Below are 23,902 nucleotides of genomic sequence, written 5' to 3' on the forward strand. Positions count from 1 at the left end.
AGGCCTAGAACTTAGGGAATGATTTTACCAAATACAATGCTCTTAGTTTTAGAGATCTTCAGGACCAGTTTATTACTGGTAACCCATTCTAAAGCAGACTGCAACTCTTTGTTTACGATTCCAGTGATTTCACTAGCTGCCCCTGCATGACACATTCCTACGCTTTCATCTGTTGTCAAAGAAAATGGAAAAATACTTCACAGCACAGTTTTATTTAATGCCACAACAATGTATGCACAAACTTCACAAATAATACATAACTCTGGAGGATACCAATACCCTACCTATAGTCAGTTCTCAAAGGCAGCGCTATAAAACCAGACAGGCCCTAAGTGGAGGAAAAATAAGGTAGATAAATACAATATGGATGATTGATGCCACATATTCTCTCTCCAGTCCAGAATCTCATGTCTAAGGTCACACAGGAGTAGAGTGGTCATATCCATTATTTTTCAGATACAAATCTAATCCAGAAAAGAAACCTACACACTGATTTTAGGTGTCCTTTAAAAGTAAGTTGTGCATAACTGGTCCTTTTATTTAGGATCATCAATCACTTGATTCAATTGTAACCTCACTGTTGATAATAGATGCCATTTTACAGACGCTTCCATCTAAAGTGACTTACAGTCATGCATACATACATTCTACGTATGGGTGGCCCCGGGAATCGAACCTACAACCCTGGCGGTGCAAGCTCTACCAACTGAGCCAAGCAGGACCACATTAGGGAACAGAAGTCCCAAATCTAATCTAGGCATATCTACATCTGACTTCCCCTCATGTCTGTGGCTCACAGGTCACAAACGAGATCTTCTCCTCTGCATAGGATAAAGCTGTATTTAGCTGTGAGGCCCCATTCTCAATCACACCAATCTGTGTCCTGGTGGCCTGTACGATGGACATGTCTTCCAAGATGGCCGCCTCTTGTCTGTCCCTCGGTCGGGTAAAACGGACATGCAGTTTGGATCTACTGGTAACATCTAGAGCTCCAACCCTCTGGTTTGGCCGTCGGCAGCACTGGGAGAAGGTGGACACACATTTCTTCTGGAAGTTCTCATTCATGAAGGCGTAGACGATAGGGTTGTTGAAGGAGTTGGAGAAACCGATGGCCTGGGCGATGGCCATGATCATGTTCACCGTGATGTCGTTGAACTGCTCGTCCAGGTAATCTGAGGATGGGAATGATAATGTGGAATTTAATTGGGTGGGATTGTTAGATAATGTGGTACTTAATCCTTAATAATCGATTGCCGGGTGTCAATCTAATTGACATAATACAAAAATACCCATCAATATCCATCTGTTTAAAGGGATACTTCAGAATTCTGGCACTGTTCTTTATCTACTTCCCCAGAGACAGATAAACTCATGAATACCATGTCAGCCTTCCGCATCTGCGGTGGAATGTGGCAGAGCTACAGCGCTGTTTGTCAGACCAGGAGACATCCCGAAAATTGGTCTTCTCACAAAAACATCTATAGCGTCTGAACAGTTTGACCACACTATGGAAAGATGAGACTTTCATGAACACGATGGTGTTCTCCATTTTGCTCTATGACTCCCACAAGTGTCCCGGGACTCGTCTGAAGGTAACGAGGTACCGGTAAAAAAAAAAATGGAAGTATAGAAGCAGTTTTGTGCCAACAAAAAAGGGGGTTAAATATGTGTACCAAAAAAAAATATTTCCTGAGCTTTTCTTATATCTCCTAGATATAGGACAGACACTTCAAAACCTTGTTCCTTATTATTTATATTTTGTCTGTTTTGCCATTTATGAATGCGTTATTCAGTGCATTTCTATGGGCTAAAGTAGTAAAGGCCAAATTCAATAATTCATCAAACATATACAGTACCAGTCAAAAGTTTGGACACACCTACTCATTCAAGGGTTTTTCTTTATTTTTACTATTTTCTACATAGTAGAATAATAGTGAACAAAAGCTGAAGAACATATACGCACATCCAGGTGCTTTCTGCAGGTGCTGGAGTTGTAGGCAAACTCATGGAAAACAGAAAGGAAAACACTGCAGACTGCTGCTCATGCTACCAGATGATATTTATTAACAATGTTTCGACCCTTAGGGCATAGTGAAGTCATCAAAACTATTAAATAACACATATGGAATCATGTAGTAACCAAAAAATTGTGTTAAACAAATCAAAATAGATTTTATATTTTATATTCTTCAAAGTAGCCACCCTTTGCCTTGATGACAGCTTTGTACACCCTTGGCATTTCAATTAACAGGTGTGCCTTGTTAAAAGTTAATTAGTGGAATTTCTTTCCTTCTTAATGCAATTGAGCCAATCCGTTGTGTTGTGACAAGGTAGGGGTGGAATACAGAAGAAAGCTCTATTTGGTAAAAGACCAAGTCCATATTATGGCAAGAACAGCTCAAATAAGCAAAGAGAAACAAAAGTCCATCATTACTTAAAGACATGACAGGCAACCCTGAAAATTTTAAGAACTTTGAAAGTTTCTTCAAGAGCAGTCGCAAAAACCATGAAGCGCTATGATGAAACTGGCTCTCATGAGGACCGCCACAGAAAAGGAAGACCCAGTTACCTCTGCTACAGAGAATAGGTTAATTAACTGCACCTCAGATTGCAGCCCAAATAAATGCTTCACAGAGTTCAAATAACAGACACATCTCAACATCAACTGTTCAGAGAAGACTGTGTGTGAATCCGGTCTTCATGGTCGAATTGCTGCAAAGAAACCACTGCTAAAGGACACCAATAATAAGAAGAGACTTGCTTGGGCCAAGAAACACGAGCAATGGACATTAGACCGGTGGAAATCTGTCCTTTGGTCTGATTTTTGGTTCCAACCGCCGTGTCTTTGTGAAACGCAGAGTAAGTGAACAGATGAACTCTGGATGTGTGGTTCCCACTGTGAAACACGGAGGAGGAGGTGTGGTGGTGCTTTTCTGGTGACACTGTCTGTGATGTATTTAGAATTCAAGGCACACTTAACTAGCATGGCTACCACAGCATTCTGCAGCGATACGCCATCCCATCTGGTTTGCGCTTAGTGGGACTATCATTTGTTTTTCAACAGGACAATGACCCCAAACACACCTCCAGGCTGTGTAAGGGCTATTTAAACAAGAAGGAGAGTGATGGAGTGCTGCATCAGATGACCTGGCCTCCACAATCACCTGACCTCAACCCAATTGAGATGGTTTGGGATGAGTTGGACCGCAGAGTGAAGGAAAAGCAGCCAACAAGTGCTCAGCATATGTGGGAACTCCTTCAAGACTGTTGGAAAAACATTCCTCATGAAGCTGGTTGAGAGAATGCCAAGAGTGTGCAAAGCTGTCATCAAGGCAAAGGGTGGCTACTTTGAATAATCTTTGATTTGTTTTGTTTTGTTTAACACTTGTTTAGGTTACTACATGAATTCATGTGTTATTTCATAGTTTTGATGTCTTCTATTATTCTACAATGTAGAAAATAGTAAAAATAAAGAAAAACCCTTGAATCAGTCGGTGTGTCCAAACTTTTGACTGGTACTGTATATATTTTTTTGTTATTCCTACAGGGGACCTAAAATTCTAAATCAAATAGCTAAATGATCCATGGAATGACCATCTTAAAACCATTCCATGATCCATGGGTATGAACATCTTAAAACCATTCCATGTTAGCTTAATAGAACCCGCCCCCCCTCCAACATTTGTCTTAATAACTTATTTCCAGTCTCCCCATAGTTTTTTTCTTCATAACAGCAATAAACTAACAATAGGATGCAAAGCAGCCTCTCCATTCTCCCTGGGACCTCCATCTCCGGGTCTCACTTCCAATCAACTTTCAGATCAACTGAAGGATGTAAAGAAGAGAAGTGTCTTATGGCTATTGGCTCCTCAGACAGACTTACTATAGTCAGAGAGCATGTGGACGGTGTGGAATGGGGCCCAGCACACAGTGAATAGCACCACAATGGTAATCATCATCTTGATGGCTCTCCTCTTCCTTCTAATCACCAACAAAGAATAAGAATCACATTCATCTGTCGGGTTAACATGAGGAAACCTTTTGGATCATATGATAATATTCTTATACTCAGTATTCAGTGAAATGATCATAATTATGTCACGGACAGGATCTTCCACGGGAGTAACCAACATCTTGAGCACCAGACCAACAGGATATTCTTTCTTGACACTGATTTTGAAGTTGCAGGCAGAGGGGCTACCTTATTAAAAGACCATGAGCAACCATGTACCGACTCATGTCCGCTGCAATCACTCTGTACCTACAGAATGTAACTACCATGTATGTGTATAGGTTGTTGGACACACAAGTTTTTTATGGAGTCATTTTGTGAGGTATCATACATACAGTATCTCTATACAGACCTGGAGATCTTTCCCACCTCTCCCTGGTTCATGGTGTTAAGTACAGAGGAGTCGCCCACCCTCTTGCGGATCCACAGTTCGATCCCTATCCGTGTGTAGAGGATCAACATGGCCGCCAGGGGCAGGAGGAACAGAACTACCAGGATGAAGGTGGCATACAGCTGTCTGTGTGAGGCTGAGCGCCAACGCTCCTGTCAGCACACGTGGTGTAGGTCGTATAGGAAGTCATACTTCACCTGGAGAGAGAGACATGCGTGAATACACAAACACACACACACACACACACACACACACACACACACACACACACACACACACACACACACACACACACACACACACACACACACACACACACACACACACACACACACACACACAAGGTAATCACAGATCTAAAACAACTGGACAGGGAAATAGCTTAAAAGCAATTGGCAGGAGTACTACGCAGAGTGTAGTATCTTACCCACCTCTAACTGTTGCACCAACAACATGGGAGATCCAACAATCATGGATGCAAGCCAAACAACTCCTAGTCAAAGAGAACAAAGAGACAACAATCTCACAGAGCAAAATGAAGACATGGTTCTACCAGTGCCGTAACTACATATGATGACACAGAAGTCCGGACCTCAGTAAAAAAAAAAATATATATATACAGTGGGGAGAACAAGTATTTGATACACTGCCGATTTTGCAGGTTTTCCTACTTACAAAGCATGTAGAGGTCTGTAATTTTGATCATAGGTACACTTCAACTGTGAGAGACGGAATCTAAAACAAAAATCCAGAAAATCACATTGTATGATTTTTAAGTATTTAATTTGCATTTTATTGCATGACATAAGTATTTGATACATCAGAAAAGCAGAACTTAATATTTGGTACAGAAACCTTTGTTTGCAATTACAGAGATCATACGTTTCCTGTAGTTCTTGACCAGGTTTGCACACACTGCAGCAGGGATTTTGGCCCACTCCTCCATACAGACCTTCTCCAGATCCTTCAGGTTTCGGGGCTGTCGCTGGGCAATACGGACTTTCAGCTCCCTCCAAAGATTTTCTATTGGGTTCAGATCTGGAGACTGGCTAGGCCACTCCAGGACCTTGAGATGCTTCTTACGGAGCCACTCCTTAGTTGCCCTGGCTGTGTGTTTCGGGTCGTTGTCATGCTGGAAGACCCAGCTACGACCCATCTTCAATGCTCTTACTGAGGGAAGGAGGTTGTTGGCCAAGATCTCGCGATACATGGCCCCATCCATCCTCCCCTCAATACGGTGCAGTCGTCCTGTCCCCTTTGCAGAAAAGCATCCCCAAAGAATGATGTTTCCACCTCCATGCTTCACGGTTGGGATGGTGTTCTTGGGGTTGTACTCATCCTTCTTCTTCTTCCAAACACGGCGAGTGGAGTTTAGACCAAAAAGCTCTATTTTTGTCTCATCAGACCACATGACCTTCTCCCATTCCTCCTCTGGATCATCCAGATGGTCATTGGCAAACTTCAGACGGGCCTGGACATGCGCTGGCTTGAGCAGGGGGACCTTGTGTACACTGCAGGATTTTAATCCATGACGGCGTAGTGTTACTAATGGTTTTCTTTGAGACTGTGGTCCCAGCTCTCTTCAGGTCATTGACCAGGTCCTGCCGGGTAGTTCTGGGCTGATCCCTCACCTTCCTCATGATCATTGATGCCCCACGAGGTGAGATCTTGCATGGAGCCCCAGACCGAGGGTGATTGACCGTCATCTTCAACTTCTTCCATTTTCTAATAATTGCGCCAACAGTTGTTGCCTTCTCCCCAAGCTGCTTGCCTATTGTCCTGTAGCCCATCCCAGCCTTGTGCAGGTCTACAATTTTATCCCTGATGTCCTTACACAGCTCTCTGGTCTTGGCCATTGTGGAGAGGTTGGAGTCTGTTTGATTGAGTGTGTGGACAGGTGTCTTTTATACAGGTAACGAGTTCAAACAGGTGCAGTTAATACAGGTAATGAGTGGAGAACAGGAGGGCTTCTTAAAGAAAAACTAACAGGTCTGTGAGAGACGGAATTCTTACTGGTTGGTAGGTGATCAAATACTTATGTCATGCAATAAAATGCAAATTAATTAGTTAAAAATCATACAATGTGATTTTCAGGATTTTTGTTTTAGATTCCGTCTCTCACAGTTGAAGTGTACCTATGATAAAAATTACAGACCTTTACATGCTTTGTAAGTAGGAAAACCTGCAAAATCGGCAGTGTATCAAATACTTGTTCTCCCCACTGTATATATACAGTACACACTACCGTTCAAAAGTTTGGGGTCACTTAGAAATGTCCTTGTTTTTGAAAGAAAAGCAATTTTTTTGTCCATTAAAATAACAAAATTTATCAGAAATACAGTGTAGACATTGTTAATGTTGTAAATGACTATTGTAGCTGGAAACAGCTGATTTTTAATGGAATATCTACATAGGCGTACAGAGGCCCATTATCAGCAACCATCACTCCTGTGTTCCAATGGCACGTTGTGTTAGCTAATCCAGGTGTATCCTTTTAAAAGGCTAATTGATCACTAGAAAACCCTTTTGCAATTATTAGCACAGCTGAAAACTGTTGTTCTGATTAAAGAAGCAATACAACTGGTCTTCTTTAGACGAGTTGAGTATCTGGAGCATCAGCATTTGTGGGTTCGATTACAGGCTCAAAATGGCCAGAAACAAAGAACTTTCTTCTGAAACTCGTCAGTCTATTCTTGTTCTGAGAAATGAAGGCTATTCCATGCGAGAAATTGCCAAGAAACTGATGATCTCGAAACTGAAGATCTCTGTGTACTAATCCCTTCACAGAACAGAGCAAACTGGCTCTAACCAGAATAGAAAGAGGAATGGGAGGCCCCAGTGCACAACTGAGCAAGAGGACAAGTACATTAGAGAGTCTAGTTTGAGAAACAGACGCCTCACAAGTCCTCAACTGGCAGCTTCATTAAATAGTACCCGCAAAACACCAGTCTCAATGTCAACAGTGAAGAGGCGACTGCGGGACGTTGGCCTTCTAGGCAGAGTTCCTCTGTCCAGTGTCTGTGTTCTTTTGCCCATCTTAATTTTTTATTTTTATTGGCCAGTCTGAGATATGACTTTTTCTTTGCAACTCTGCCTAGAAGGCCAGCATCCAGGAGTCGCCTCTTCACTGTTGACGTTGAGACTGGTGTTTTGCAGGTTCTATTTAATGAATTTAATAATACTATTTAATTTAAATGCATTCCAGGTGACTACCTCATGAAGCTGGTTGAGAGAATGCCAAGAGTGTGCAAAGCTGTCATCAAGGCAAAGGGTGGCTACTTTGAAGAATCTCAAATATAAAATATATTTTGATTTGTTTCACACATTTTTTGGTTCCTACATGATTCCATATGTGTAATTTCATAGTTTTGATGTCTTCCCTATTATTCTACAATGTAGAAACTAGTAAAAATAAAGAAAAACCCTTGAATGAGTAGGTGTGTCCAACCTTTGACTGGTACTGTATATATGTTGTACAAAAAAAAAAAAGTTTTTTTTTTTTGTTGATCAATCCCAAGTTAACTATTTTTTGTGACCAATCGCCGCTGCTCCCTGTATCCATATAATCTTACTCATTAATATCTGAAAGGACAATCTGGTCCTAGATCAGTATTCCTATTCCGATATGCTTTGTAAATAAGGCTCTGAGGAAGGCCAAACCTGATTTGACTTAAATCCTTGTATCTCAGAAGAATAAAACAACTAATCTACTTCGAATCCTGAGGAGGGTCAAAGGTGACTTTGTTCCTCTCTCCCCTAAAGAGAATAGCAAAAATTACTGTCTACTTACTGTCTACTCTAAGACAATTTGTTAATACAGGTCCATATCTTTACTTTACCCAGCATCCTGTAGGCTCTCTGTGGTGTGTACTGTCTCTTCATGCTGAGTGGATGGACGATGCCTTGGTACCTCTCCAGAGCGATGCACGCCATGGTGAGTATACCTGTCACCACTGCTGTCGTCTGGACAAAGGGAATGGTCTTGCACACCAGAACACCTATAAGAGGAGAGGGACAAAGCCTGTGTCTGAAATGGCACCCTAATTCCTATGTAGTGCACTACCTTTGACCAGGCCCAATGCATGGGATCCACAGGAGTCCTTGTCTGTGTCCGAAAGGGTGCCAGTTAAACCCTGGTGCTAGTGGACAACCTGGTGCCAGTGAAACCCTGGTGCTAGTGGACAACCTGGTGCCAGTGAAACCCTGGTGCTAGTGGACAACCTGGTGCCAGTGAAACCCTGGTGCTAGTGGACAACCTGGTGCCAGTGAAACCCTGGTGCAAGTGGACAACCTGGTGCCAGTGAAACCCTGGTGCTAGTGGACAACCTGGTGCCAGTGAACAACCTGGTGCCAGTGAAAACCCTGGTGCTAGTGAACAACCTGGTGCCAGTGAAAACCCTGGTGCTAGTGGACAACCTGGTGCTAGTGAACAACCTGGTGCCAGTGAACAACCTGGTGCCAGTGAAAACCCTGGTGCTAGTGAACAACCTGGTGCCAGTGAAACCCTGGTGCTAGTGGACAACCTGGTGCCAGTGAAACCCTGATGCTAGTGGACAACCTGGTGCCAGTGAAAACGGTGCTAGTGGACAACCTGGTGCTAGTGAACAACCTGGTGCCAGTGAACAACCTGGTGCCAGTGAAAACCCTGGTGCTAGTGAACAACCTGGTGCCAGTGAAACCCCTGGTGCTAGTGGACAACCTGGTGCTAGTGAACAACCTGGTGCCACTGAAAACCCTGGTGCTAGTGGACAACCTGGTGCCAGTGAACAACCTGGTGCCAGTGAAAACCCTGGTGCTAGTGAACAACCTGGTGCCAGTGAACAACCTGGTGCTAGTGGACAGCCTGGTGCTAGAGGACAACCTGGTGCTAGTGAAAACCCTGGTGCTAGTGGACAACCTGGTGCTAGTGAACAACCTGGTGCCAGTGAAAACCCTGGTGCTAGTGGACAGCCTGGTGCTAGAGGACAACCTGGTGCCAGTGAAAACCCTGGTGCTAGTGAACAACCTGGTGCTAGTGAACAACCTGGTGCTAGTGGACAACCTGGTGCCAGTGAAACCCCTGGTGCTAGTGAACAACCTGGTGCTAGTGGACAGCCTGGTGCTAGAAGACAACCTGGTGCTAGTGGACAACCTGGTGCCAGTGAAACTCCTGGTGCTAGTGAACAACCTGGTGCTAGTGGACAACCTGGTGCCAGTGAAAACGGTGCTAGTGGACAACCTGGTGCTAGTGGACAACCTGGTGCCAGTGAAAACCCTGGTGCTAGTGGACAACCTGGTGCCAGTGAACAACCTGGTGCCAGTGAAAACCCTGGTGCTAGTGAACAACCTGGTGCCAGTGAACAACCTGGTGCCAGTGAAAACCCTGGTGCTAGTGAACAACCTGGTGCTAGTGGACAACCTGGTGCTAGTGGACAACCTGGTGCTAGTGGACAACCTGGTGCTAGAGGACAACCTGGTGCTAGTGGACGACCTGGTGCTAGTGGACAACCTGGTGCTAGTGGACAACCTGGTGCTAGTGGACAACCTGGTGCTAGTGGACAACCTGGTGCTAGAGGACAACCTGGTGCTAGTGGACAACCTGGTGCTAGTGGACAACCTGGTGCTAGTGGACAACCTGGTGCCAGTGAAAACCCTGGTGCTAGTGGACAACCTGGTGCTAGTGGACAACCTGGTGCTAGTGGACAACCTGGTGCTAGTGGACAACCTGGTGCTAGTGGACAACCTGGTGCTAGTGGACAACCTGGTGCTAGTGGACAACCTGGTGCTAGTGGACAACCTGGTGCTAGAGGACAACCTGGTGCTAGTGGACGACCTGGTGCTAGTGGACAACCTGGTGCTAGTGGACAACCTGGTGCTAGTGGACAACCTGGTGCTAGTGGACAACCTGGTGCTAGAGGACAACCTGGTGCTAGTGGACAACCTGGTGCTAGTGGACAACCTGGTGCTAGTGGACAACCTGGTGCCAGTGAAAACCCTGGTGCTAGTGGACAACCTGGTGCTAGTGGACAACCTGGTGCTAGTGGACAACCTGGTGCTAGTGGACAACCTGGTGCTAGTGGACAACCTGGTGCTAGTGGACAACCTGGTGCTAGAGGACAACCTGGTGCTAGTGGACAACCTGGTGCTAGAGGACAACCTGGTGCTAGTGGACAACCTGGTGCTAGAGGACAACCTGGTGCTAGTGGACAACCTGGTGCTAGTGGACAACCTGGTGCTAGTGGACAACCTGGTGCTAGTGGACAACCTGGTGCCAGTGTAAACCCTGGTGCTAGTGGACAACCTGGTGCTAGTGGACAACCTGGTGCTAGTGGACAACCTGGTGCTAGTGGACAACCTGGTGCTAGTGGACAACCTGGTGCCAGTGAAACCCTGGTGCTAGTGGACAACCTGGTGCCAGTGAACAACCTGGTGCCAGTGAAAACCCTGGTGCTAGTGAACAATCTGGTGCCAGTGAAAACCCTGGTGCTAGTGGACAACCTGGTGCTAGTGAACAACCTGGTGCAAGTGAACAACCTGGTGCCAGTGAAAACCCTGGTGCTAGTGAACAACCTGGTGCCAGTGAAACCCTGGTGCTAGTGGACAACCTGGTGCCAGTGAAACCCTGGTGCTAGTGGACAACCTGGTGCCAGTGAAAACCCTGGTGCTAGTGGACAACCTGGTGCCAGTGAACAACCTGGTGCTAGTGGACAGCCTGGTGCTAGAGGACAACCTGGTGCTAGTGAAAACCCTGGTGCTAGTGGACAACCTGGTGCTAGTGAACAACCTGGTGCCAGTGAAAACCCTGGTGCTAGTGGACAGCCTGGTGCTAGAGGACAACCTGGTGCTAGTGGACAACCTGGTGCCAGTGAAACCCCTGGTGCTAGTGAACAACCTGGTGCCAGTGAAACCCCTGGTGCTAGTGGACAACCTGGTGCCAGTGAAAACGGTGCTAGTGGACAACCTGGTGCTAGTGAACAACCTGGTGCCAGTGAAAACCCTGGTGCTAGTGGACAACCTGGTGCTAGTGGACAACCTGGTGCTAGTGGACAACCTGGTGCTAGTGGACAACCTGGTGCTAGAGGACAACCTGGTGCTAGTGGACAACCTGGTGCTAGTGGACAACCTGGTGCTAGTGGACAACCTGGTGCCAGTGAAAACCCTGGTGCTAGTGGACAACCTGGTTCTAGTGGACAACCTGGTGCTAGTGGACAACCTGGTGCTAGTGGACAACCTGGTGCTAGTGGACAACCTGGTGCTAGTGGACAACCTGGTGCTAGAGGACAACCTGGTGCTAGTGGACAACCTGGTGCTAGAGGACAACCTGGTGCTAGTGGACAACCTGGTGCTAGAGGACAACCTGGTGCTAGTGGACAACCTGGTGCTAGTGGACAACCTGGTGCTAGTGGACAACCTGGTGCTAGTGGACAACCTGGTGCCAGTGTAAACCCTGGTGCTAGTGGACAACCTGGTGCTAGTGGACAACCTGGTGCTAGTGGACAACATGGTGCTAGTGGACAACCTGGTGCTAGTGGACAACCTGGTGCCAGTGAAACCCTGGTGCTAGTGGACAACCTGGTGCCAGTGAACAACCCTGGTGCTAGTGAACAATCTGGTGCCAGTGAAAACCCTGGTGCTAGTGGACAACCTGGTGCTAGTGAACAACCTGGTGCCAGTGAACAACCTGGTGCCAGTGAAAACCCTGGTGCTAGTGAACAACCTGGTGCCAGTGAAACCCTGGTGCTAGTGGACAACCTGGTGCCAGTGAAACCCTGGTGCTAGTGGACAACCTGGTGCCAGTGAAAACCCTGGTGCTAGTGGACAACCTGGTGCCAGTGAACAACCTGGTGCTAGTGGACAGCCTGGTGCTAGAGGACAACCTGGTGCTAGTGAAAACCCTGGTGCTAGTGGACAACCTGGTGCTAGTGAACAACCTGGTGCCAGTGAAAACCCTGGTGCTAGTGGACAGCCTGGTGCTAGAGGACAACCTGGTGCTAGTGGACAACCTGGTGCCAGTGAAACCCCTGGTGCTAGTGAACAACCTGGTGCTAGTGACCAACCTGGTGCCAGTGAAAACGGTGCTAGTGGACAACCTGGTGCTAGTGGACAACCTGGTGCCAGTGAAAACCCTGGTGCTAGTGGACAACCTGGTGCCAGTGAACAACCTGGTGCCAGTGAAAACCCTGGTGCTAGTGAACAACCTGGTGCCAGTGAACAACCTGGTGCCAGTAAAAACCCTGGTGCTAGTGGACAACCTGGTGCCAGTAAACAACCTGGTGCCAGTGAAAACCCTGGTGCTAGTGAACAACCTGGTGCCAGTGAAAACCCTGGTGCTAGTGGACAACCTGGTGCCAGTGAACAACCTGGTGCCAGTGAAAACCCTGGTGCTAGTGAACAACCTGGTGCTAGTGGACAACCTGGTGCCAGTGGAACCCCTGGTGCTAGTGAACAACCTGGTGCCAGTGAAACCCCTGGTGCTAGTGGACAACCTGGTGCCAGTGAAAACGGTGCTAGTGGACAACCTGGTGCTAGTGAACAACCTGGTGCCAGTGAAAACCCTGGTGCTAGTGGACAGCCTGGTGCTAGAGGACAACCTGGTGCTAGTGGACAACCTGGTGCCAGTGAAACCCCTGGTGCTAGTGGACAACCTGGTGCCAGTGAAAACGGTGCTAGTGGACAACCTGGTGCCAGTGAAACCCTGGTGCTAGTGGACAACCTGTTGCTAGTGAACAACCTGGTGCCAGTGAAACCCTGGTGCTAGTGGACAACCTGGTGCTAGTGAACAACCTGGTGCTAGAGGACAACCTGGTGCTAGTGGACAACCTGGTGCTAGTGGACAACCTGGTGCTAGTGGACAACCTGGTGCTAGTGGACAACCTGGTGCTAGAGGACAACCTGGTGCTAGTGGACAACCTGGTGCTAGTGGACAACCTGGTGCTAGTGGACAACCTGGTGCTAGAGGACAACCTGGTGCTAGTGGACAACCTGGTGCTAGTGGACAACCTGGTGCCAGTGAAAACCCTGGTGCTAGTGGACAACCTGGTGCTAGTGGACAACCTGGTGCTAGTGGACAACCTGGTGCTAGTGGACAACATTTACATTTAAGTCATTTAGCAGACGCTCTTATCCAGAGCGACTTACATTTAACCTTTTTATTTTTTATTATATTTAACTAGGCAAGTCAGTTAAGAACAAACTCTTATTTTCAATGACGGCCTGGGAACAGTGGGTTAACTGCCTTGTTCAGGGGCAGAACGACAGATTTGTACCTTGTCAGCTCGGGGATTTGAACTTGCAACCTTTCGGTTACTAGCCCAACGCTCTAACCACTAGGCTACCCTGCCGCAACCTGGTGCTAGTGGACAACCTGGTGCTAGTGGACAACCTGGTGCTAGTGGACAACCTGGTGCTAGAGGACAACCTGGTGCTAGTGGACAACCTGGTGCTAGTGGACAACCTGGTGCTAGTGGACAACCTGGTGCCGGTCTATTATCAAACCACCCTGCTCAGTGCTAATTCTGTTGAGTGCTAATTATATTAGCACTCAATAAAGAAAGAATAAATCATGTAATGGACAATTTTCTACTTGATTTGGTGCACAATTCAATTCTTATATGCATGACCAGAGATGTGACAGCAAATATTGTTCTTCTTTACCGCCAGTCTTATACAAATCTGTATCTTGTGTAACGGTTTAGTCAAACGCATTTGTGCTTATAAAGGTGAAATACCTGAATGCTTTTCCTAGGAATGTGTCTTGTTGCTAATCAATGGAAGGCTTACGAAAATGTTATGTGTTGTGTTTTAACATACTTACACTCTATGTATCTGTTTGCGTAACAATGGAAGGATTATGTATGATATAATGAGGACATAATAATAATTGAATGATTTTCCCAAAAATGTGTCCTTTTGATTGATAACAGAAGGTTGATATTGACGCTTGAATGCTTTTACTAGAATCTGTTTATTTGATTGACAGAGGATCGACTTAGAGGTATACTATCAGTGATGTGTCTGTTCGCAGGATAATGATACTTGAATGATTTTCCTAGAAATGTGTTCTTTTTGCCAGACAATTAAGGCAAATCATAGAAATTTTAATCCTTGAATCCTTGCTTGACATTCACTATCCAACTGAGTGCCTTGCAGAGAGAGGGGAAATTATTCTTAAATCATGAGAATCTCTACTTTTGCAAACATGGACCTTATTCATTTACATTACATTACATTTAAGTCATTTAGCAGACGCTCTTATCCAGAGCGACTTACAAATTGGTGCATTCACCTTATGATATCCAGTGGAACAACCACTTTACAATAGTGCATCTAACTCTTTTAAGGGGGGGGGGTTAGAAGGATTACTTTATCCTATCCTAGGTATTCCTTAAAGAGGTGGGGTTTCAGGTGTCTCCGGAAGGTGGTGATTGACTCCGCTGACCTGGCGTCGTGAGGGAGTTTGTTCCACCATTGGGGTGCCAGAGCAGCGAACAGTTTTGACTGGGCTGAGCGGGAACTGTACTTCCTCAGAGGTAGGGAGGCGAGCAGGCCAGAGGTGGATGAATGCAGTGCCCTTGTTTGGGTGTAGGGCCTGATCAGAGCCTGAAGGTACGGAGGTGCCGTTCCCCTCACAGCTCCGTAGGCAAGCACCATGGTCTTGTAGCGGATGCGAGCTTCAACTGGAAGCCAGTGGAGAGAGCGGAGGAGCGGGGTGACGTGAGAGAACTTGGGAAAGTTGAACACCAGACGGGCTGCGGCGTTCTGGATGAGTTGTAGGGGTTTAATGGCACAGGCAGGGAGCCCAGCCAACAGCGAGTTGCAGTAATCCAGACGGGAGATGACAAGTGCCTGGATTAGGACCTGCGCCGCTTCCTGCGTGAGGCAGGGTCGTACTCTGCGAATGTTGTAGAGCATGAACCTACAGGAACGGGTCACCGCCTTGATGTTAGTTGAGAACGACAGGGTGTTGTCCAGGATCACGCCAAGGTTCTTAGCACTCTGGGAGGAGGACACCGTTGTCAACCGTGATGGCGAGATCATGGAACGGGCAGTCCTTCCCCGGGAGGAAGAGCAGCTCCGTCTTGCCGAGGTTCAGCTTGAGGTGGTGATCCGTCATCCACACTGATATGTCTGCCAGACATGCAGAGATGCGATTCACCACCTGGTTATCAGAGGGGGGAAAGGAGAAGATTAATTGTGTGTCGTCTGCATAGCAATGATAGGAGAGACCATGTGAGGATATGACAGAGCCAAGTGACTTGGTGTATAGCGAGAATAGGAGAGGGCCTAGAACAGAGCCCTGGGGGACACCAGTGGTGAGAGCACGTGGTGCGGAGACAGATTCTCGCCACGCCACCAGGTAGGAGCGACCTGTCAGGTAGGACGCAATCCAAGCGTGGGCCGCGCCGGAGATGCCCAGCTCGGAGAGGGTGGAGAGGAGGATCTGATGGTTCACAGTATCAAAGGCAGCCGATAGGTCTAGAAGGATGAGAGCAGAGGAGAGAGAGTTAGCTTTAGCAGTGCGGAGCGCCTCCGTGACACAGAGAAGAGCAGTCTCAGTTGAATGACTAGTCTTGAAACCTGACTGATTTGGATCAAGAAGGTCATTCTGAGAGAGATAGCAGGAGAGCTGGCCAAGGACGGCACGTTCAAGAGTTTTGGAGAGAAAAGAAAGAAGGGATACTGGTCTGTAGTTGTTGACATCGGAGGGATCGAGTGTAGGTTTTTTCAGAAGGGGTGCAACTCTCGCTCTCTTGAAGACGGAAGGGACGTAGCCAGCGGTCAAGGATGAGTTGATGAGCGAGGTGAGGTAAGGGAGAAGGTCTCCGGAAATGGTCTGGAGAAGAGAGGAGGGGATAGGGTCAAGCGGGCAGGTTGTTGGGCGGCCGGCCGTCACAAGACGCGAGATTTCATCTGGAGAGAGAGGGGAGAAAGAGGTCAAAGCACAGGGTAGGGCAGTGTGAGCAGAACCAGCGGTGTCGTTTGACTTAGCAAACGAGGATCGGATGTCGTCGACCTTCTTTTCAAAATGGTTGACGAAGTCATCAGCAGAGAGGGAGGAGGGGGGAGGAGGATTCAGGAGGGAGGAGAAGGTGGCAAAGAGCTTCCTAGGGTTAGAGGCAGATGCTTGGAATTTAGAGTGGTAGAAATTGGCTTTAGCAGCAGAGACAGAAGAGGAGAATGTAGAGAGGAGGGAGTGAAAGGATGCCAGGTCCGCAGGGAGGCGAGTTTTCCTCCATTTCCGCTCGGCTGCCCGGAGCCCTGTTCTGTGAGCTCGCAATGAGTCGTCGAGCCACGGAGCAGGAGGGGAGGACCGAGCCGGCCTGGAGGATAGGGGACATAGAGAGTCAAAGGATGCAGAAAGGGAGGAGAGGAGGGTTGAGGAGGCAGAATCAGGAGATAGGTTGGAGAAGGTTTGAGCAGAGGGAAGAGATGATAGGATGGAAGAGGAGAGAGTAGCGGGGGAGAGAGAGCGAAGGTTGGGACGGCGCGATACCATCCGAGTAGGGGCAGTGTGGGAAGTGTTGGATGAGAGCGAGAGGGAAAAGGATACAAGGTAGTGGTCGGAGACTTGGAGGGGAGTTGCAATGAGATTAGTGGAAGAACAGCATCTAGTAAAGATGAGGTCAAGCGTATTGCCTGCCTTGTGAGTAGGGGGGGAAGGTGAGAGGGTGAGGTCAAAAGAGGAGAGGAGTGGAAAGAAGGAGGCAGAGAGGAATGAGTCAAAGGTAGACGTGGGGAGGTTAAAGTCACCCAGAACTGTGAGAGGTGAGCCATCCTCAGGAAAGGAACTTATCAGGGCGTCAAGCTCATTGATGAACTCTCCAAGGGAACCTGGAGGGCGATAAATGATAAGGATGTTAAGCTTGAAAGGGCTGGTAACTGTGACAGCATGGAATTCAAAGGAGGCGATAGACAGATGGGTCAGGGGAGAAAGAGAGAATGTCCACTTGGGAGAGATGAGGATACCAGTGCCACCACCCCGCTGACCAGAAGCTCTCGGGGTGTGCGAGAACACGTGGGCAGACGAGGAGAGAGCAGTAGGAGTAGCAGTGTCATCAGTGGTAATCCATGTTTCCGTCAGTGCCAAGAAGTCGAGGGACTGGAGGGAAGCATAGGCTGAGATGAACTCTGCCTTGTTGGCCGCAGATCGGCAGTTCCAGAGGCTGCCTGAGACCTGGAACTCCACGTGGGTCGTGCGCGCTGGGACCACCAGGTTAGAGTAGCAGCGGCCACGCGGTGTGAAGCGTTTGTATGGTCTGTGCAGAGAGGAGAGAACAGGGATAGACAGACACATAGTTGACAGGCTACAGAAGAGGCTACGCTAATGCAAAGGAGATTGGAATGACAAGTGGACTACACGTCTCGAATGTTCAGAAAGTTAAGCTTACGTTGCAAAAAATCTTATTGACTAAAATTATATAGTACTGCTGGCTGGTGAAATAGGCTAGCTAGCAGTGGCTGCGTTGTTGACTTTGTTTGAAAGTGTAGCTGGCTAGGTAACCTCTAACTGGCTAGGTAACCTCGACAATTACTCTAGACTACACAATTATCTTGGATACAAAGACGGCTATGTAGCCAGCTAAGATCAAACAAATCAAACTGTTGTACTGTAATGAAATGAAATGTAATACTACCTGTAATACTACCTGTTATTCAACAAATTGCGCGATTCTTTACGAAAATAGGGTGTGTGTGCCAAACGGTATCATGCTGCCTATATAGTGCACTACTTTTGACCAGGGCCCTATGGTCTCTGGTTTAAAAAAGTAGTGTACTACCTAGGGAATAGGGTGCTATTTGGAACATATCTGTGGTGTTGTAATCTAATAATGAAACATCCCATTCTGGTTGCATTCATCATTTCTAATCAGTGGTCCTCATTAAATTGTCACCATGTTGAAACTAGACATGATTTAAAGTTCATGTTTTATGTCATGAAATTAAGTAGACCAATCAATATGAAGACATGAAACCCCATAGAGCCACAGATTTGAATCCCCATAGAGCCACAGATTTGAAACCCCATAGAGCCACAGATTTGAAACCCCATAGAGCCACAGATTTGAATCCCCATAGAGCCACAGATTTGAAACCCCATAGAGCCACAGATTTGAAACCCCATAGAGCCACAGATTTGAAACCCCATAGAGCCACAGATTTGAATCCCCATAGAGCCACAGATTTGAAACCCCATAGAGCCACAGATTTGAAACCCCATAGAGCCACAGATTTGAAACCCCATAGAGCCACAGATTTGAAACCCCATAGAGCCACAGATTTGAAACCCCATAGAGCCACAGATTTGAATCCCCATAGAGCCACAGATTTGAAACCCCATAGAGCCACAGCGTTGAAACCCCATAGAGCCACAGCTTTGAATCCCCATAGAGCCACAGATTTGAAACCCCATAGAGCCACAGATTTGAAACCCCATGGAGCCACAGATTTGAAACCCCATGGAGCCACAGCGTTGAAACCCCATAGAGCCACAGATTTGAAACCCCATGGAGCCACAGATTTGAAACCCCATAGAGCCACAGATTTGAAACCCCATAGAGCCACAGATTTGAAACCCCATGGAGCCACAGATTTGAAACCCCATAGAGCCACAGATTTGAAACCCCATAGAGCCACAGATTTGAAACCCCATAGAGCCACAGATTTGAAACCCCATAGAGCCACAGATTTGAAACCCCATAGAGCCACAGCTTTGAAACCCCATAGAGCCACAGCTTTGAAACCCCATAGAGCCACAGCTTTGAAACCCCATGGAGCCACAGCTTTGAAACCCCATGGAGCCATTGCTTTTTAGTGTGAATGTTTAGTAGCCTCCACTTTACCTCTGCTTTCTCACACTATTTGTTATGTAGTCAGAACTTATAACAGCAAACTGTAAAGCCTTAGTTATTATTGGGTTGTCTGTAGTGAACGAAATAGGTTATATTACCCTGAGAAATATTACCTTTTGAATTTATTTTATAAGGTGATGCACCAAATTGTAGATGACTCAATAGCTGTGGTTTTGAAAGTCGTGGCTCCTCCATTATCATAATAGGCCTAACCATCCAGAATTCATGTTAGGCGACTTTTTACCAAATAAGCTCAATTTATAAGTGAATCACTTCATAAAACACAGATAGATAATACTCTCTCACCTCCCAGCCACTCGGATGAGATGTTCTGCAGTAAAGTGAACGGGATGCAGAAGAACGAAATCAGGAGGTCGCTCACTGCTAGAGAACAAATGAAGATGTTCGTGGCAGTTTGGATTCCCCGCTTTCTCACCACGATGTAAACAACCAAACTATTTCCAAGTAGTGCCAGCAAGAAAATAACCGCGTACACAATCACGAACGCTGTCTTGGCTCCAGGTGGAAGCTCAGGCGTATAAACCAGCGGTTGGATTTTGTAGATTTCAATAAAGTCCTGACGCGTTAAATTATAACGGTAAAGTAGCTCTTGCAGGGCCTCTGGAGTTATTTTCGTATCCCCCATAGTAAGTGACGGATTACTATTATTTCATTTGCTGTCTGGCTAATTTATTTCACCTTTATTTAGACAGAGCGGTGTCCTTATTAGAGACTTATTGACGCGATATGTCGTGATAAAACCCCGGCTGTGTCCTGTGCACCACCCGAGACGTGTGCGATAATGCGTGAGTAGCCTATTCCTCTCTCCGTGTGGAGGCTCCAGTTGTGCCATGCTAGCTCTCCCAGGCTACTACACAACCGCTGCATCGCGCGCTGGCATGCGTCATCACTCAATAATCATTAGACTATATATAGGACGTTGATAAGAGAACATTTAACCCCCCATGTATCCCATAGCTGCATTGAAATATTGATGAAGATGATGGTTATGGGATAGAAAGGAGAGCCTGTTTATGGTTCAAGGATGGTGTTCTATCCAGATTTGCTCCTTCTCTGACCAAGTTCAGATAAATCAAATTATTGTAATTAGAGTCAATTTCAGGTCAAATTGTCCTCAACCCACTAAGTGGTTTTAAGATCATATATATATATATATACAGTGGGGGGAACAAGTATTTGATACACTGCCGATTATGCAGGTTTTCCTACTTACAAAGCATGTAGAGGTCTGTAATTTTTATCATAGGTACACTTCAACTGTGAGAGACGGAATCTAAAAAATCCAGAAAATCACATTGTATGATTTTTAAGTAATTAATTTGCATTTTATTGCATGACATAAGTATTTGATCACCTACCAACCAGTAAGAATTCCGGCTCTCACAGACCTGTTAGTTTTTCTTTAAGAAGCCCTCCTGTTCTCCACTCATTACCTGTATTAACTGCACCTGTTTGAACTCGTTACCTGTATAAAAGACACCTGTCCACACACTCAATCAAACAGACTCCAACCTCTCCACAATGGCCAAGACCAGAGAGCTGTGTAAGGACATCAGGGATAAAATTGTAGACCTGCACAAGGCTGGGATGGGCTACAGGACAATAGGCAAGCAGCTTGGTGAGAAGGCAACAACTGTTGGCGCAATTATTCGAAAATGGAAGAAGTTCAAGATGACGGTCAATCACCCTCGGTCTGGGGCTCCATGCAAGATCTCACCTCGTGGGGCATCAATGATCATGAGGAAGGTGAGGGATCAGCCCAGAACTACACGGAAGGACCTGGTCAATGACCTGAAGAGAGCTGGGACCACAGTCTCAAAGAAAACCATTAGTAACACACTATGCCGTCATGGATTAAAATCCTGCAGCGCACGCAAGGTCCCCCTGCTCAAGCCAGCGCATGTCCAGGCCCGTCTGAAGTTTGCCAATGACCATCTGGATGATCCAGAGGAGGAATGGGAGAAGGTCATGTGGTCTGATGAGACAAAAATAGAGCTTTTTGGTCTAAACTCCACTCGCCGTGTTTGGAGGAAGAAGAAGGATGAGTACAACCCCAAGAACACCATCCCAACCGTGAAGCATGGAGGTGGAAACATCATTCTTTGGGGATGCTTTTCTGCAAAGGGGACAGGACGACTGCACCGTATTGAGGGGAGGATGGATGGGGCCATGTATCGCAAGATTTTGGCCAACAACCTCCTCCCCTCAGTAAGAGCATTGAAGATGGGTCGTGGCTGGGTCTTCCAGCATGACAACGACCCGAAACACACAGCCAGGGCAACTAAGGAGTGGCTCCGTAAGAAGCATCTCAAGGTCCTGGAGTGGCCTAGCCAGTCTCCAGACCTGAACCCAATAGAAAATCTTTGGAGGGAGCTGAAAGTCCGTATTGCCCAGCGACAGCCCCGAAACCTGAAGGATCTGGAGAAGGTCTGTATGGAGGAGTGGGCCAAAATCCCTGCTGCAGTGTGTGCAAACCTGGTCAAGAACTACAGGAAACGTATGATCTCTGTAATTGCAAACAAAGGTTTCTGTACCAAATATTAAGTTCTGCTTTTCTGATGTATCAAATACTTATGTCATGCAATAAAATGCTAATTAATTACTTAAAAACCATACAATGTTATTTTCTGGATTTATTTTTAGATTCCGTCTCTCACAGTTGAAGTGTACCTATGATAAAAAATGACCGACCTCTACATGCTTTGTAAGTAGGAAAACCTGCAATATCGGCAGTGTATCAAATACTTGTTCTCCCCACTGTATATACACTGAACTAAAATATAAATGCAACATGTTAAGTGTAGGTCCCATATTTCATGAGCTGAAATAAAAGATCCCAGACATGTTCCATACACACAAAAATATTATTTCTCTCAAATGTTGTGCACAAATTTGTTTACATCCCTGTTTGTGAAACCATCCACCTGACAGGTGTGGCATATCAAGAAGCTGATTAAACAGCATGATCCTTACACATGTGCACCTTGTGCTGGGGACAATACAAGTTCACTCTAAAATGGGCAGTTTTGTCACACAACACAATATCACAGATGTCTCAAGTTTTGAGGGCGAGTATAATTAGCATAATGACTGCAGGAATGTTCACCAGAGCTGTTGCCAGAGAATTTAATATTAATTTCTCTACGTCGTTTTAGAGAATTTGGCAGTACTTCCAACCAGTCTCACAACCTCAGACCATGTGTAACCACGCCAGCCTAGGACCTCCACATCCGGCTTCTTCACCGCCAGAATCATCTGAGGGGGTACTGAGGAGTATTTCTGTCTGTAATAAAGCCCTTTTTTGGGGAAAACCTCATTTGGATTGGCTGGGCCTGTCTCGACCAATGGGTAGGCCTGGCTCCCAAGTGGGTGGGCCTATACCCTTACAGGCCCATCCATGGCTGCACCCCTGCCCAGTCATGTGAAATCCATAGATTAGGGCCTAATGAATTTATTTCAACTGACTGATTTCCTTATATGAACTGTAACTGTCCACATATATGGTGGATGTGGTAGAGTTATGCATTTTCATCAGAATGGCATTTGACAACATGAGTACAAAGGAGGAACTACTCGCCATTTTGCCACTGAAAAGACATAAAAGGGGCAAAGATATTGTTCAAGATTTTATGGAGTTTGCTAACAAATTCCAACTGCCCTTTTGTAAGCTTGTCTCCATTACTACAGATGGGGCAACAGCTATGGTAGGCCACATTAGTTGGTTTGTTGCGTTGTGCGAACGAGATGATTCTTTCCCGGACTTTCTTAGTTATCACTGTAATGGCAGCCTTCCTCCTCTTCGTCTGAAGAGGAGGTGTAGCAGGGATCGGACCAAGACGCAGCGTAGTTAGTGCTCAACATGATTTAATGACAGACGATAACGTGAACACTTACAAATACAAAAATAACAAACATGGCAAACCGAAACAGTCCTCTCTGGTGAAATGAACACAAAGACAGGAAACAACCACCCACAAACCCCAACACAAAACAAGCCACCTAAATATGATTCCCAATCAGAGACAACACAAAACACCTGCCTCTGATTGAGAACCATATTAGGCCAAACATAGAAACAGACAAACTAGACACACAACATAGAATGCCCACCCAGCTCACGTCCTGACCAACACTAAAACAAGTAAAACACACAAGAACTATGGTCAGAACGTCACAATCACTGCGTAATTTATCAGAAAGCTTTGTGCGGGAAGATGTTAAACATGAAAGAGGTGATGGATGTTGCAATGAAGATTGTGTGTTCTATTCAAGCAAGAAGCCTACAGTGGAGGCTATTTCGCGCTCACTTAGAAGAGACTGAAGCGGAGCACACAGACCTGCTGCTGCACTCAGATGTGTGGTGGCTGAGCCGGGGGACATTTTTAGGGAGATTCAGTGAGTTGTTGCCTGAAATCAAGGAGTTTCTCAAGGTCTCCAAACATGCAGAATATGCACAGCTAGAGGACACACAGTGGCTCCTGGATTTATATTTTCTCACTGACCTAACTTACATGCTTAATGAACTGAATGCAGAGCTGCAAGGAAAAGGCAAACGTAATCGACATGATCAGCTCTGTGAACACTTTTAAATGCATACGACAACTGCTCACAAGAAAGCTGCAACGTGAAGACCTGCACTTCTTTCAACAC

At 46.4% G+C, this 23,902-nt stretch overlaps 1 protein-coding gene across 1 annotated transcript; it reads right to left on the reverse strand.

Annotated features, from left to right (window-relative positions):
- Nucleotides 1-105: 105 nt before the first annotated feature.
- qrfpra (pyroglutamylated RFamide peptide receptor a) lies at nucleotides 106-20,022 on the reverse strand. Its single transcript, XM_071380313.1, is given in 6 exon segments — nucleotides 106-1,172; nucleotides 3,884-3,981; nucleotides 4,365-4,600; nucleotides 4,835-4,896; nucleotides 8,243-8,401; nucleotides 19,538-20,022. Coding segments are annotated over 6 exon segments (1,287 nt in total). The 5' UTR covers nucleotides 19,878-20,022; the 3' UTR covers nucleotides 106-780.
- Between the last annotated feature and the right edge of the window lie 3,880 nt (nucleotides 20,023-23,902).

The sequence above is a fragment of the Salvelinus alpinus genome, chromosome 32 (genome assembly GCF_045679555.1).
Source record: "Salvelinus alpinus chromosome 32, SLU_Salpinus.1, whole genome shotgun sequence".
NCBI lineage: Eukaryota > Metazoa > Chordata > Actinopteri > Salmoniformes > Salmonidae > Salvelinus > Salvelinus alpinus.